This window comes from Cynara cardunculus (assembly GCF_001531365.2).
Source record: "Cynara cardunculus var. scolymus isolate 2C chromosome LG 17, CcrdV1, whole genome shotgun sequence".
Lineage (NCBI taxonomy): Eukaryota > Viridiplantae > Streptophyta > Magnoliopsida > Asterales > Asteraceae > Cynara > Cynara cardunculus.
This window is the reverse complement of record NC_037544.1, coordinates 149,972-166,805: the sequence shown is the minus strand read 5'-3', so window position 1 is coordinate 166,805 and position 16,834 is coordinate 149,972. Positions and strand designations below refer to the sequence as shown.

The 16,834-nt window shown below is 33.4% G+C and overlaps 2 protein-coding genes across 4 annotated transcripts; both read right to left on the bottom strand.

Annotated features, from left to right (window-relative positions):
- Positions 1–6,507: 6,507 nt before the first annotated feature.
- LOC112499818 (scarecrow-like protein 18) lies at positions 6,508–7,914 on the bottom strand. The gene has a single exon (XM_025103095.1). The coding sequence runs from the start codon at positions 7,912–7,914 to the stop codon at positions 6,508–6,510; it is 1,407 nt and encodes a 468-aa protein (XP_024958863.1).
- A 3,958-nt stretch (positions 7,915–11,872) lies between these two features.
- Positions 11,873–15,705, bottom strand: LOC112500605 (probable protein phosphatase 2C 66). 3 transcript variants are annotated; one of them, XM_025104115.1, is made up of 5 exons: positions 15,295–15,705; positions 14,144–14,521; positions 12,965–13,082; positions 12,634–12,857; positions 11,873–12,540 (listed from the first exon to the last, which is right to left on the bottom strand). In XM_025104115.1, exons 1-5 carry the CDS (start codon positions 15,553–15,555, stop codon positions 12,034–12,036), a joined length of 1,488 nt encoding a protein of 495 aa, XP_024959883.1. In that variant the 5' UTR covers positions 15,556–15,705; the 3' UTR covers positions 11,873–12,033. The 3 variants fall into 3 exon arrangements, with proteins under 3 accessions (XP_024959883.1, XP_024959884.1, XP_024959885.1); XM_025104116.1 differs by having other exon boundaries at positions 14,144–14,513; positions 15,295–15,340; XM_025104117.1 differs by having other exon boundaries at positions 14,144–14,504; positions 15,295–15,340.
- Positions 15,706–16,834: the final 1,129 nt, after the last annotated feature.

The window sequence follows — 16,834 nt, the reverse complement described above, 5'->3', positions numbered from 1 at the left end:
ATAAGTCATATGGTGAATGGTGGAGGTATCAACTCACAAACGCAAAAAACATTCATGATTCTCACTATATTTTGCAATTTCGACTTGTATTTGATTTTGGTTTTTAACAACTCTTACTTCTCATCTCCTTCTCTTTTTCTTCTTTGTGTTATTACTTACTCAAGAATCAAGATGGCCGCCCAACATGATGCATCCAACGAAAGCATTGTCAAAGTTATCACCGACCGTGGAAGAAAATATGAGACTTGGAATTCTTATAACATGGTCTTACTCGTCAATGGGAAAAGGAAGGCACAATGCAAAAGGTGTCATGCTTTCCTTATTGCCGAGGGAAATTCAACCTTGAGGTGTCACTCCGAAATAACTCAACACACGACATCACTAAAGGTGGAGCTTGAAGATGTGGAAGAAATCTTAGAAGAAAATGAACATGCTATGAACCTATCAATTCCCCCAACTACTAATATCGACGACACTTACTCACAATTTGAAGATGATGATGAGCCCAACATTGATGACGTTGAAGCTCTTCTTAAACTTCAAAATGAATGAACTCTTTTCTAGGATTATATATTTACATTGATATATTTTTACATGTATTTTTTAAATTTTTAAGTGTATGTGATTGAAAACAAATTATAAAATTGTAATAAAACGTATTTTTTAAGTGTGTATTTGATTGACCCAATTACTTTTTTACAAGTGTATTATAATAACAATTTTGTATTTTATAAAAAAATCTAAAGAAAATTATGTAAAAAATACAATTACCGGTTTGGGCCCCGCCTGAGATCGGGACCGGTTATAAGTAATCTTGACCGAGTCTGAAGATTTCGACCGGGACCAGTTACGATAACAGTGATCGGGAGACCCGACTGGTGACGAATTTTGGCCATCTCTACTTAAAAATTCTTATTAATAAATGATGGTTTTCTTTTGTTTTGATGGGCTGGGCCATTGTTTGGCAATTGGGCTGCAAATAAGATATGGGCCTGCACAGCTTGTTTTAATAAATAAATAAAAACTTAGAGAATCTACTCATGAGTCATGAATATGGCATCAACATTCAACGCTCCTCAGCTACTACTGCTTCTGATTATCTGACATCTTTTAATGTAAATATATATACATATATGTATGTATATGTACATATATGTATGTATAACAAAAAATTGTGTGAGAATAAAAGTTAAAATGATAAGCGTAAGAAGAAATATGGACTCTTCTTCGCTTTTAATTTCACTCTCATCTCATGAATTATGCTTGATATGAGAATTAATATGATACATCTTATTAGTGTTGATCTTCATTTAAGATTGATTCAAAAATGAAGATATATTTTTATCCTTCTCAATATAACTCTTAACTATCATTTATATATATAATTAACGAGGAATATAAAATCTTAATAAAATTAATTACATCCAAAAATTAAATAGTTAGTATCTTTTATTAATTAAAGTATAAACAAATAATAATGTTATCAATATATTAATAAAATTACGAAGAAAGAAGTTGGTAAAAATGGAATTTTGCCATCAACAAACTAGGGTGGAATTTTTTTTACCAACATTTAAACGAAAATCGAGATTAAAAATGTGATTTTATGTAGCGATATGATCAAGCATCATTTGGCAAGATCAAACATCACTTTGACTTGTCATGTTTACCGTCCTACTAGTTTTCTCACACATGTTATATACGATTTAGTTAGAATCATGATTTCATAATTAAAAAACTACAACTCAAACTATAAAATACAGTTTGAAAAAAGAGTATAAATCATAAACCATAAACCGTAACGTGAAAACTATAAACCACATAATTGTAATTTGGGATTGTCAATTTAAACGGTCTTAATTTAAAGATCATTAGATACTTTAGTTCAGTTTTAGCTGAAGACTCTCGAACCACTTTAATAGCATCCAACTTGAAATTTAAATTAAACCAATCATTGAGAATTAATGTGTGTAGCAAGAATGAATGATGATGTGATGGTTGCAACTTCACCTGCCATGGCGGTAATTAACTACTCGTGGTATGAAGGACCTATTTGTTAAATCATTGGCGTAAATTGTGTTTGTTTAACACGATTATTGATTGATTATTAGTCCATCGGTTAATTAACCTTAATGGTATGAAGGACTTATTTGTTAAATCGTATGTCATTGTGTTTGTTCGATAAGGTATATTAAATAATATATGACTAACTCATAACTTACATCTAAAAACTTCACAACAAAACACTGCAATGATAAAAAAAATCGAACATTCACAACAAAAACATTAATTAATAGATAGGACGTATTACAATAATGTAGGAACCAGTTTAGAAGTCTACTATACATGTTAATTAGTTAGTAATTAATCTTACTATATGTATATTACATTAAATTAAGTAGATAATGAATTCATTATTTTTTTGAGGTGAGACACCATAGATATGATATGATATGATATGGTATACGCCCAACTACATTAGCAATCTTTGCTTGTTTTATATTTATGTTTATATTAGAGACCTTTAGTACAATATTAATTAATGTATTGTAATTATAAATATTTAAATAATTTTACAAATTAATTAGTGTTATATTTTTCATTATAATTTCACCTTTACTTGCATTTATACCAAACTCATTAATTATTTTCCAATTTCACTTAATTTAATTTGATCCCAAGGTTTCTTAATTTGGCAACATATGAAAAGAATGTATATATTTAATTTGCATTAACAGAATAATAAAACATGATTTGATGTTGATACATGTAAACTTAAATGTAAATTAGTTCATATTCCCTGATTTCTAGGCCTAAATTCTTTCAAACTAAAAGATAACAACCGAAGATGGAAAGAGAATTGAATTAATTAACATTGAGATATGGAATGGAAGTAGTTTTTCCAAGTGAAACCTTTGAAATATCAAGAAGCATGCAGGTGGTACATGTATGTATTGATATGTGAAGAGGGGGGAAGGAAATGAAGAAGAGTGGAAGTGGGAATTGTGAAGAAGAATCGAAAAGGGCGATGGATGTGCAGTTGCAGTAGGAGAGTATGAATTAATGAGATGAGATGTATGGTGGTTGCACATATGTTGTAGATAGACAAAAGAGATGTAGACAGATGGGTGTGTAGCAGTAGGCAGTAGGGCATGTGCATGGCAGTGGCTGGCCTTAGCTTGCGTGCGAGATCTCACATTTGCTAGTAAACCATCTTATCATTTGTCAGCAACTACTATACTATATCCCCACCCCCCTGTCTACAATCAATCATACCACCTATATCTATACATCCATATATACATACATATATATATATATATATATGACTGAAGTTTGAGAATGAAATAAAAACTAAACATATTTAAGTATATATAATACATAGTCATAATGAATATGGCTAAAGTTTGAAAGTTGTTGGTGTAGTTAAGGTTCTTAATTAAATGATATTTGACAGGCTTGGTTTGCACTTCATTTTTTATACATTGTTATTTTTAAACAAAAATTATTTCAGTATTAATTATGTTTAATTTTTATACATGAAAGTTTTATTAGTTTTGAATTTAAATTTTGAAGACAAGGGAGAGAGAGGGTGAAGTATGATAGGAGGAAAGGGACAAGTAGAAGGGGGGAGCAAAGGATCCCTAATTTTCATAGTCTTGTTTAGCAGACAAGAGGCATAATTTTAGGCCTTTCCCAAACTCCCAACCACAACCACAACATCAATTGCAATTCTTTATTATTTTACTCTTTTTTTTTATTGCTTCATTGATTTTCATCTTTTTAAACAAATCCCCTTTTTCACTTATAAAAATGAGCTTTCCTATCATTCTTAAACAACCCTACTTTCTATATCTAAATATATGTATGTAAGTCGTGATTTTTAAATAAAAATAATCGTTTTTATATTCATTATTTGTCAAAAACCATCTATTTGCTCCTAAACTATTTCATAAAATTAAGATGTTTGACAACAAAACCCGATGATAATTTAAAAAACCAATAAACATTTGTTTGATAAACAAGAACCCTAATTATTAATATTTCTCTTATCAAAAACTTGACAAACCTTCCTCTTTCTCTCTCTCTCTCTCCCACCATCCATCAACAAGTTTCTAATTTTATATATTTACAAAGCATTTATGTTTTCATTCTTTGTAAACATTTTTCATATCACCAAAGTTTTCACAAATTACAACATATATGTTTTACCTTTTTATTTAAGCATAAGTGACCCTTTAATTTGTTTTCAATGCTTACTAATTCCGTCTATTTTATTTTTTAAATAATCTCGTAAATTAAAATCTATATCACTAATATTGTATTCCATTGCAATTTATGTATCATATTTCAATATTTTGTCAAAAGTTCTCGAAAAGATCCAAATTCACTTGGGACACGTAAAAATGGTCATGGTTGTAAGGATACTAGGTGACATTTGGTTTACAAAATAACCTCTCTTAGAATCGAAATTTGTTATATAATTTGAAATCTTAAGGATTAATTGTAATGTAATTTAATCAAGTTTGACCATGCATGTTTTTAGTTGACAGGAAATTAAATGAAATTTATTTGTTTGATCCGTTGAAGCTAATATAACTTCAGATATTTTATTAAATAATTATAATTAGCCAAAATACTATATAATGATAAAATTTGATGGTAGAGCTGATCATCATGGTGGATGTGGTGATGAGTATCATGATAGCAACAACAACAATAGTGGTAGTGATGATGGCGATGTCAATAGTGGTGGCAGTGACATCGACAGTGGCAACATCGATGGTAGTGGTGGAGCAGGAGGTGGCAGAGGCGATGACAGTATTCATGGTGCGACGGCATTGGTTATGGTGGTGATGACAATGCTAGTGGCGGTACTGTTATTAGTGGTGTTATATGCAGGATATAATTGATTAGAGTAAATATAAGGGAAGAATAATCTTTCTTATATAAGACATAAGAAAAAAGAATTGGAATTCCTAACTAAAACCCAAGAAATTCAAATTTCACCATATGTGGTGTCGGAATTGTGAATCACATTTAATGAATGGAATTTGGTCGTTATAACTAACCATTCCAATTCATTCAGACTAGTGTTTGACACCATGCATTGTGTGTTGATCAAAACTCAATTTAAGAAAAAAATGTAAAAACTTCGACTCGAGTGGAAGTGCGATGTGTCTGAAAACTCGGGATCGTATTTATATTTATAATGTCCCGTCCAACACCATAAATCACAATTTGGAGAATACTAACATCAGATGAAAGCACGTCATTGAGTCGACATTTTCATTCTCTGTATTTATAAGTGATATAATAGATACTTAAACTACATTTATTATTATAAGTACTGCAGTAATCACAATTCTTGTTAAACAAAAAAATATATCTTTTGCATTTGTTTTGTACAAAAAATTTACTAATTGATTGGTTTTGATTTCAAATCATGGTTATATATTTCAAAGTTCCATCATGTTTTTATATATCCACCATCTTCTCCCAAACTATCATTTTTCTACCAATATGAGGTGATGAAAGTCAACTTTATTTTAGATTTGATGAACACTCAAACATCATGTTGTCAAGTCATCATCCTTGGTTTAACTTTTATATTTGCATTGTAATTTTTACCATTTGGTTAGTTTTGATTCCAACAATGGTTATAAATTTCAATGAGGTAAACCCCATGATTTAACACAAATGCATCTAATCCACATTTTTTATACACTTCACTTTGTTAAGATCATTCAACTAAAACTCAACTACAATTCACCATTTGAGAATTCTCAATTCGTAATAAAAGTTTTATTTTTATATATATAAAGATTTGGTTAAAAACACGAAAGACTTGGAGAATAAAAATAAATGAGGTAGAATTGAAATAATATGTAATTATGTGCTAATAACATTAACATGCATAGAATAATATCAACAAAAACGAAGCCACTAAAACCCGAATGGCACAACTTTATTATTTCATTAATTTAATCAACTCCCCAACTTAATCCCCTAATTAATATACTCCCTTTATAATTGCAGTCCACCTTATACTAAGCTATTTGTTGCCTTGCAGTGGATTAGGTTTACTGAATCTCTAATTATATATACTATAACTAGAGCTATCTAAGTATATAAGATGTGTCATGTGTTATACATATATATATACACATGTACATACATAAACTCACCATCTCATTTCAGACCATGGAACAAGAGAGGAGAATTGAAGAATGTCAAGTTTCAAAGACCTGTTTGAGTTAGTTTTTTTCTTTCTTTCATGCAAATTTAACAGCATATATATTAAGATTTGCATGTAAGATTGAATACCATGCTGTAGTGAGGTCTCTAGGGTTGAATTATTAATTAGGGTTTCCTCTTGTATGTAGAACTAATTATGCACATATATATGTATGTGAGAGTGCCATGTGTATGCATAATTAAGCATGTATCATGTATGTAAGATGTTTATTAATATCGATTATATATGATGAAGATGTATAGAGTTGATTAATACCAAGAAGAAACAGAGAAAAGGGGTTTATTCTGCCACCCCAAGAAGAAAGAATCATTGACAACCTCAAGATTATAACCTTCAGATGGATAATGAAGTCTCAACAGCAGCTTGGCTTGTGAAAGAGCAAATGGGCTTAATGCAACATTCCGAAATCCAGCGATCCTCATCATCATCTCCCACGATAGAAACCTCTCATGTCTCTCTCTCCTCTTCTCTCCCTCCGCTGTAACTATGTCTGCAATCTCTCTCCCAAACCACACCTGCTCCACCTCCATTCTTTCCCTGCTGTTTGGTGGCAGCGTAGCTTCTAGAGAGTCGAAGATGGCAGTATAATAGCTCAAAGCCTCCTCGAATCTCGACAAGAATAATGGGTGGTTGTGGTTTGCTTCCCTTTCTGCTAAGGTGACCACCTTAGGGTTCATGGCCTTGATCTTTCTTAGTAACAAGCAGAGTTTATCTCGGTCGATCAAGAGGCGGTGGAGGTAGAGGACGCAATTCACGGCGAGGATTTCGTTAGGGAGGAGGAGAACCGCCGAGAGGTGGTTGATGACGTCGTCGACGGTGTGGTGGTTGTTGGTTTGGTCAGGAAGTAGGAGGGGGAAGAATCGGAATCTGAGACCGAGTGAATGGGCGAACTTGGAGAGACGATCTCCGGTTCTACGAAGGATGTCAAGGTTGGTGCCGGTGGCGGTGATGCGTAGGGTTGGAGGATGGTGGCGGTCGGCGATGGCTTGCATCAACGGCGGCCACTGGACGCCGTGCATGATGTCGAAATCCAATATATGAATATCATGAGGTTGAGGAGAAGAAGTAAAAGAATGATTTTGTGGTTGGGGTTGATCAATGGCTTCCAAGATAGCTTGATTAGCAGTGAGCTGACTAAATCTTATGAATGGGGTTATTTGATTGAGTGATAAATATGATGATTGTAGAATCGCATCATCATTTTGATCATGGTAATTAGAGGAAGAATTATTAGAAAAATTGTTAACTTTGATGGGAAAAGGCGTTGGTAGGTTAAGGTGGAGACGGATGCGAAGAGAAAGGGCTTTGGTGAAAGAGTGGATTAATCTTTCCGAGGAATCGCCGTAAGGGGAAGAATTGGAGGAGAGGATGGTGGTGATACGGTGGGCGGCGGCGAAGTCGGAGTTGGAAATGGACTGGGCACAGCTTGAGAGGAGTTGACGTAAGTAGATAGATGGTGGGGTGTAGCTACTTAACCTGCTCACCATCTCGACTTCTTGATGCTGATGTTGTTGGATCTGGTGGTGGTGTAGCTGACCGGCGGTTCCTGGCGGTGGCGGTGGCGGTGGTGGGGATGGATCTGTTTGTAAATGAACTTCTTGTTGTTGTTGTTGTTCTTGATGATGATGTTGTGAGCAAGATGAAGAACCCAACATCTAAAGACAGTTTCTTGGTTGAATCTTGAAGATGGTAAGCTAGTTAGGGTTTTAACCTATATGTTGCCCCAAATTAAGAAGCCTAAAATCCTGAAAACACAGATCCGCCATAACTGTGAGAGACTATTTGCAAGGGAGTGGAAGGCAAACCACCTGAAGAAGAATGATTAGGACAGGGAAGGGTGTGTGGAAGCTGAAGGGATACATATATACATGCCCCCACACACATAAATTATACAACATCTATATATATATATATATATATTTCAATATTTACATGAACAAACAATAGCTCAAAGGGAAGTGGTAACTACAGTATGTCCCAGATATCTACAGTACTTGTTTATAAAGTGTGTACCAATGTCACTATGCATTGTGATAAAACAATAAATATATCTATCTATCCATAAATATACACACATATGCAACAAGACACATATACAAATAGATACAATAAGGATAATTAATGCGATTATGTTAGAGCTAATTAATTAATACATATGAAACAATCAAAATAATATATATATATATATATATAGAGAGAGAGAGAGAGAGAGAGAGAGAGAGTATTAATCAATAGCTCTTCATCCATAACAAGAATGAGCACTAATTAATTCATGAAAATAAAGCCAGCTAAAAGAAATTTAGAGAATATGTAGAATTATGTTTTAAAAAAGACAAAAAAGAGAAGAGAATAATCTTTTATCAATTGTTTCCATCTCATTGGCTGATGATATTGTGTTCACTTCAATTTTATGGATTTTCAAATGCATTTTTCAAAAACTGTTAATTGTGTGAAAAGTGTAACAGTTCTTTGGATGAGTTTTATATAAAAGTATTGCATGTGATTAAGCTTAATTAATTATGTTGTGATATATATCTTAATTAGCTAGAGTTGTATCAACTATATATCAAGTAACTATGCTCAAAAGATCACTAATACGTCAATGTCATGTAACTAATTAGGAGGTGTTTGGGATTGTTTATAAAAACAATTTATTGACTTATTCTCGTATGACACCTGTAATAAACACTTTGGGTTGTTTGCATAAACAGCTTATACTCGTGCCAAATCGGTAATAAAGAGTTTTTGAAAAAGTTAAACCATTCTGACTTATAATTATTTGATAAAGACTTTTGTAGAAAATTATAAGTTGTTTCAAATAAACAATCTTAAACATCCCCTTAATAAGAAAGTTGATGAGTCGGTTCAACCTCATATGCGACTTGACGTTTATATGTTAGTCTCTTTCTCTTGGATATCTATATTGAACTCAAGTTGTAGAACATGTGTTTGATTTGCTCCTAAAACAAACTATTCAATACAAATAAACTTAATCAATCCCCTTTACATTAATTATTGATTCACTTTACACGACTAATGCATTTCATACTCCAACATTAAAAAGTCCAATGTAAGGACAAATCACATATGTGGTTATCCATTTTGAATTTGCAATATATAGACGAAGAATCATGTGAGAAAAGAGCTAAGTTGATAAACGTGAGAAAAGATCTGACCCTTGATCACTTTTAATCCACCCAAGAACCACGCTTACTACAGGGATTGATCTGCTGCATCTTATCTTGGTGCATTTCATTCAACAAATGGTGGAGATTCTTTTTTACGCTTTCCAGCTACAAGAAAAATATCCTTCAGAGAAGGTTTTCTTTTGTATTTAAAAGTCTGAAAAGCTTCTTTAAAGGTTTAGAGAAACTTTTCACTTCCGTCAAAAAGTTTCCCTATATAACATTAGGTAAAAGTTTTAGACAGGGTTTTCGAATGGTACATTTATGTTAACATTTAGAGAAGCTTTTTTGGGCTTTAGATACGTTTTCGAAGCTTCTCTAAAACCCCATTGTCTTGTAGTGTTGACTTTCCTTCTAATCAGAACCCAAACCTATATATATGTATGTGTGTGTGTTAAATGATTGACTTCCCAAGGATGTCATTGGGATGACATAAAGACATTGCTTCTCATATAAAGAGTGTCGTAGTTTCATGTGTGAAGATTATATGTATAGGGGCATGTTTAAATGAAAAACTGAACATTTTGTGAGAAGACGAGAAATTTTAATATTATTATATGAGTACACGTATGATAGACACATAATCATATATGATTAAACACATGTTGCATTATCAACGCATAAACGCTTATAATGATTAAACACATGTTGCATTATCAACGCATAAACGCTTAATCATAATGATTAAACACACCCAAAAAACAAAAAAAATTATATATGATATTGAAACTTTTCGCATTTTCATAAAATGTTTAATTTTTTGCATGACCCTTCCTTTTTCTCTTTTATATATATATATATATATATATATATTAACATCATTGGTATTATGAGAAAGCTTAAAGACATGTCTAATATAGCAATGTACATAGAAATAGCATTTTGATGATGACTCTATCACATATGTAAAGCATGCACGATGAATGGGTGGGTATAAGATTAATGATGATCAAAGGTTTAGATTTTTTCTTATGCTTCTCAATTTAACTCTTTTCTCGCACAATCTTGGTAGCAAATACATTCATTTAAGTATTGTACATTTAAAAGAAAATGAAATGGAAAAGATGAAACCCAGAAAATAAAATTGCAACAAATATAATTAGTTGTAAAATAGATTGATTAAATGTTTAGAATTTGTATGGAAAAATGAATGAAGAAAGAAATCTGCTTGTACATAAACATAAACAGTTGAAAATAATTGAAACTTTTGGATATTAAAATGCTAAACTAAAAAGTGTAGAGAAAAGAGGAACACTTTTCCAAAAACAGTACACCAAATACACGCAAAGCTTTAAATGATTTCCATTTCTTTTTTCCTTTTTTTTTATTTTTTTTATAAATTAATTAAATAAATCACGTATTATATATAATAAAGTTTACTTATCTCTCCTCTTTAAAGTTTAAAATAATAATGAATAGATGGTATTATGTGATTGGTTGATTGAGCCCACGTGGGGTTGATCAAACACCTTCTGAGCTTAACCCCTCCCCACGTGTGTTGTTTTATTACCATTATCATTACCATTATTATTTTTATTTTGATGCATAACTGAAACATTTAAATTCCATACAATACCAAAAACATGATTCAAGTAGCAATTAATGTGTTTGTATGATATATAAAATTGAAAGGATGAATATGTGTGGTGAGGAAGGGGAAGGGGAAGGGGAAGGGGAAGGGAAAGGGAAAGGGAATGTCCTTTTCCTTTCTTCCTATTCCTATATATTTATCATTTGGAGTGTAAGCATTAAAAAGCTGCTTTGGTTCTTGCATTTTCACTAACTTTCTGCATTCTTGATGTGACATCTTCTGCTCCTATTCACCCTACACCCTTTCTTTCTTTCTCTCTCTTTACTCTCTCTCTCTCTCTCTCCATATATATATATATATATATATATATATAAGATTTTACCTCTATAATCTTCTATCATCATGAAGATTCGGTGTTATTTATATAATTTCATAAAATCAACCTGATCTCGTATGATCCAAATGTGTGTGTGTGTATATATAAATGTAAGAAAAAGCATGAGTTATGGGTATAGTTAGTTGTGGCATGATTGTATAATAGGTTATCCAAACTCATTGTGTTGTATCATTATCTATTTAATGCTGCTTTTCTTATTTATTAATTACATTTTCCCATTTTTAGTGAAGAAAATATATATAGTACCATACCATGAGAGCGGCCAGTAGTTTCTTGTGCTACTTGAAGTTGTCAGTTTAAAAAAGAAAGCCAAATGGTAACAAGATGGTGACATTTCATAAAATATCATTATATAATTTACTGTTTATATATATAAAAAGATTTTGACCTTTTTTACTGCTCATTTTTAACTGCAACTTGTGGTTGTGGATCATAATGGGTTCCAACCATATTTAAAGACTTAGCCATGCCCAGCCCAAGTTCATTAACAGTACAAGAAATGATGAAAAAGGACTTAATATTATATCCGATTCCTGTTCTACAAACAACACCAACAAAAATATTCAAGACTTCTCTTTTCTGCAACAGATACAAAAATAACCCCAATTCCAACGCCATATATACATCCCATCCACACCATTCTTCAAAAATTTTACATATTTCAAATCTTTGAATTCGATTTTCTCCAACTGCTGTCCATCGACAACAACCTCGGAATGCTTAGTAAACTATTGACACGAGCCACGCCTTCAAGAGCCGACCATTCTTCATCCTCCGAGGTTGATATGCATTCCGCTAGGCTCCTTTTAGACCCTCCAACCCTCTTTTCTGCTACCTTCTCTTTCGCCAATTCAATCTCATTACAATCTCCACTACTGTCCGAATGCTTTTCAATCTCATCGATATTATCTTCTTCCTTCCTCGTATTCATCACCTTCACCTCCTCATTTACAACATCAATATCTTGTTTCTTCGCTTCCTTCTCGACACCCTTGGGCTTTTGGTCAAGAAATAGGCAGACAGCAGCACAATCGTCGGTTTTAGAAGTTGGGTATTTGAGCTTCCAGGCTCTCGTAGCACAGTCAACGAGCGCTCTGGCTGCTGTCGATCGGCCAGGGGCTGTAGCCACGATGTCCACAGCTTCCTTATTTGAGAGGACATCCCATACCTGTCCCAAAAATAACATTAGCTTATACAACAAACTGGTTAACAGACCTTTTAACTTTCCGACATCTTAAAAGTCATAGCCGAAAAAAGGTACCCCATCAGTAGCAAGAATCACAAACTCGTCTCTATCAGTAACACGGTGGTAAAAAACATCTGGGACCGAAATTAAACCAAAGTCCTTTAGACAGAAATCCCCAAAGGCTCTAGCCATTGCCAAACCAGGAGAATCACTGTTGGGCAACCATACGCGTGAAACCTCTGGCTCGTCTTGCAATGCAAACACCCTTCCTTTAAATTGCTGAATCCTAGCGGCTTCTCCTGAAAACCAACCAAATGATGGTTCATCATGTTTACTCAAGAAATCTTTAATCTGCAAAGATTTGCAAGTACAATTATACGTAGATAGAGATAGTGTAATGAGTTACTTGGGAGATTAGGTTTCAAGTCGACAGTCAACTGGACAGCAACTAATGAATTGTCTTCATCTCTGGTTGCCATCACCGCTCTTGAATCACCAACGTTCCCAATTATAAGATCCTGATCCTGAAAGACCATGTCCATTATTCGTGAAAGCACTTTAGATCAATTTGATATCCATCTTGGGTACACAAGTATCTGAACAATTGGCAAAAAACCCCTATTTGATCTAAGCCCAACAATTAGACTAGGAAAACTTGGTTATAGTGTCATTATCTATATCAACCAGTCTACAGTTTCAACTTTATTGAACAGAAAAGAAAAATAAACATAAACTACATGAAACTTTGAACATGTTACAAAAGATGCCTCTTGCTGACCGGTAATAAACAATGAATGTAACAAAGATTTAAAAATATAATTAGGTGCAACTGCAACAATCAACATCACAATCGAATATGTTAAAAATCATGCAGCGTCATTTCTTTGACAACTAGTTCAATTTCCAATCGTTGGTTACAAAAGTTCGATTCTTTATTAGTATATCATCTCCGACAACTAGTTTATAAAAAACAAGTTCCAATCGAGTGGTTACAGAAGCTCAATTCTTGACCAGGCAAATAATCATAAGTATACACCCAAATAGATCACAACATCATTTGTTCAAAAACTAAAAACCCCCATATATTGTTGAAGAATGTATAAATCTCATTGATCTTGAATCAGATTACTAGAATTTGGTTTCAAAACGCAGAGTCGGAATTAATGTATCAGGATCAAAGGGAACGAGTGATCAGCGGGTATCAGTGAAGCTCATGTGCAGAGTGCACATGCTTAATGCCCACAAAGAGTCTAATTATCAGCTAGGTCATATATGGCTTAGATAAACTATAGCAGCTTAACGACTGACTAACGAGTATCAGTTAATACCAAAAAGACTCTAGGAGACTAAGACAAGTGCTTTAATGGCTTCACTTTGCTAGAACAGATATTAAAATTATTGAACTCAAAAACATCTTAGTTCAGCTCATCGTCTGTGTCACTAATTTTTTACATTCTTCCTTTTCTTTGTTGCTTTCTTTCTGTGACAGTTAGTAGTGATGTATCTCCATGATTTCCAACAAGATTATTGGCTTAATAATCATATCACTACTGGAATTAATATATAAATTTTTCACAAAAGATACCTGCTTGATCAAACCAACAGCAGTTGTTCCGCTGCAGAAACAGTCGATGGACGGATGGTTCTTCAGTTCCTTGTCAATTAACTTGAAAGATTTCAGTAAAGACTTTTTAAGTGGTAAATACTTCTCCGGGATTGTCTCTTTCTCCTCATTATCCGATTGTTCACACCAATACTCTTCTAACAGCTCCTCTTCCGGTATGCTTCCATCGGCATTCATGTTCTCATTATCACAACTCTGATCGCTGTTCGTGCTATTCATCCATTGAGTAGATAAGAGAACAGGAAGCGAATCCCGAACTCTCCTAGCTACCATATGACCGTAAGGACCATGGCCGTCGAATACTCCACAGAAGACTGCATCACTGTTTGAGCTAAATTTCTGATGAACAAACATTCCAACATTCTCATGATGACAAACTAATTCAAAAGACATGTAAATTGCTGATCATCTGATCAGGGACAGACCCAAGGGGTTTTTTGTGGTGGCACGTGCCACCTTTCTTTCCTCCGTTGTAGTATAAAATTTTGTAGGGCAGTGAAAAGTGTCACTGTATCAATTTATTATATGTCACCGTATATTTTTTGAAACTACAATGACAACCCAAATTTCCTTGATAGAGTTGGTTTTTTATTCCATCTGAGACCCGAGTTTGAACCCGGTTAATGTAATTTTCTTAGTTTTTAGCTTTTAATTTTAGATTTATTATGTTTTTGAAAAGAGTTGCAATAAAAGACTCCAACAAAGGACATCACAAATAAAAAGCAATGAACAATATTTGAAAAATGGTGCCACCTTGTCCGTCCCTGCATCTGATTGCATCAGAGCATGAAAATGAGACAAAACTTGAAAGAATTTTGAATTGGGTATCCATTAAGCAAAAAAAAAAAAAAAACATGTTTTTATGCTAATGATCCATGTTTCTAAATTGTTATCAATATGATGGGTGGTGTTAATTGTAAATTGTTATCAATATGATGGGTGGTGTTAATTGTAAATTGTTATCAATATGATGGGTGGTGTTAATTGTAAATTGTTATGAATGAGGAACCCAGAAACGGACACAAATTTCCTTAAACTAAAACCCAAACCCTAATTGATAACATAAACCTTATATCCAGATTTGAATGATGATTATACGAATAAAGACAAACCTCCCAAACGATCATGGCGTCTTGATTGATTCCTTTCTTGCCCTGCTGTGTATGTAAAGTGGCGATGGTGGAGGAGGCATTAGCGACAAGCCTACCAGGAATCTGGTGGAGCAGATTGTCGTCGGCCCTGGTGGCAAAGGTGAAGTTAAAATCGATGGGCGTACGATTAAGCTTAGTAGGGCGGTTGGAGGTCCGCCATCGACGATCTTGATGTTGTTTATCTGTCCGGGAGTGGGCTGTTGTTGAATAACAAGCACCCATTTAACAGAGGAACCGAAAGATGAAGTATTTTTTGTTGAAAAATACAAGATGGTGTATATAAAGAAAGGGTTTGAAGAAGAGTTAGATTTACAGCTAACGGCCAAAATGACAACTTTTTCCAGCCTTCGATAATCAATAGATTCAATACAGATCAACAACCAGAGAGAGAGAGAGAGAGAGAGAGAGAGGAGCGTCTAGGACCAACTTCCCTTTTCTTTTCTTTATAAACCTTTCAAAGATACATTGTTACAATAAGAGAGGGGGTTAATAACAAAATTTATGAAAGTAGGTTTTTATTTTATATATTTAATTGATATATAAAAGTTTAGAGTAAATTACAGTACTTTGTTCGTGTGATTTGTCATGAGAACTTTATAATTTGTATTTCTCTTTGGTTTGGGTCTAACGGTCGTTTGAGGCCACTATTAAGCAGGAATACAAGTTGTTAAGACACTAAAACTATTCTAAACAACCTCCTCCCCCAAACTTAACATCCCTTCCTCTTCATAATCTCCTGCATCTCGCTTGCAACTCCTCCATCCCTACCACCTTCTTCGCCTCTACTTTTTGCACCTTTCCTTTTTTTTTGGATTTTCTTTTTTCAAAAACCATTAGAGTGAAACATTCCGATAAAAGCAGAGACAAATTCCCCCACCCTCTTTTACTTTTTTTGTTCTCTAGTCTCTAGCTTGTGTTTCTAATGAAATGCGTAATGGGTGTCATAAAGCTCCTATTCACTCCATCTTGTTTCCTTTAAAAAGAAAAGGAAGTTCCAGTTTCCACCTTATTGGGTTGTGTTATTGAAATTGAATGAAGGAAGCATGGGGGCCATTTTTGTATTTTCCTCAAAAAGTGAAAATTGAAAGTCACATCCATGTGTCAAATCTTAAGGATTGAGTGGATATTTGTCATATGTTACTTGTTTTGATTTGATTTAAGCATATAACCTCCTCAATATATTATGTACGAGGTATTAAGAATGATTTTATTTATATTATTAAAAAAAACAGTAACTGTTGGTGGGCGGTTTGGGATCCAAGGTGTGGCCTCAATTTCCAAATCCTTTCGAGTTTGCTCGTTTTCTATACATACATAAAAGTTGAATACCACATCTTCTAAGTGTATTTTGTTTTACTTATGTTCCAAACTAACCCTAATTTTAAAATAGATGGTTCATGATCGCATATTTAATACACATTACTCTATTGATTCTAATAAATTTTATTTTTTCTTATATATATATATATTAGTTTTAGATTTTGTTATTTTATATATATCA

What these genes read in the sequence shown, in the direction of transcription:
- LOC112499818 (XM_025103095.1), bottom strand. Translation starts at nt 7,914, where the DNA reads ATGTTGGGTTCTTCATCTTGCTCACAACATCATCATCAAGAACAACAA.
- LOC112500605 (XM_025104115.1), bottom strand. Translation starts at nt 15,555, where the DNA reads ATGGGTGCTTGTTATTCAACAACAGCCCACTCCCGGACAGATAAACAA. An exon ending in CTTGAAACCTAATCTCCCAA is followed by an intron (nt 12,858 to 12,964) that starts GTAACTCATTAC and finishes GTTGGTTTTCAG; the next exon opens with GAGAAGCCGCTAGGATTCAG. An exon ending in TGATTCTTGCTACTGATGGG is followed by an intron (nt 12,541 to 12,633) that starts GTACCTTTTTTC and finishes TTTTTGGGACAG; the next exon opens with GTATGGGATGTCCTCTCAAA.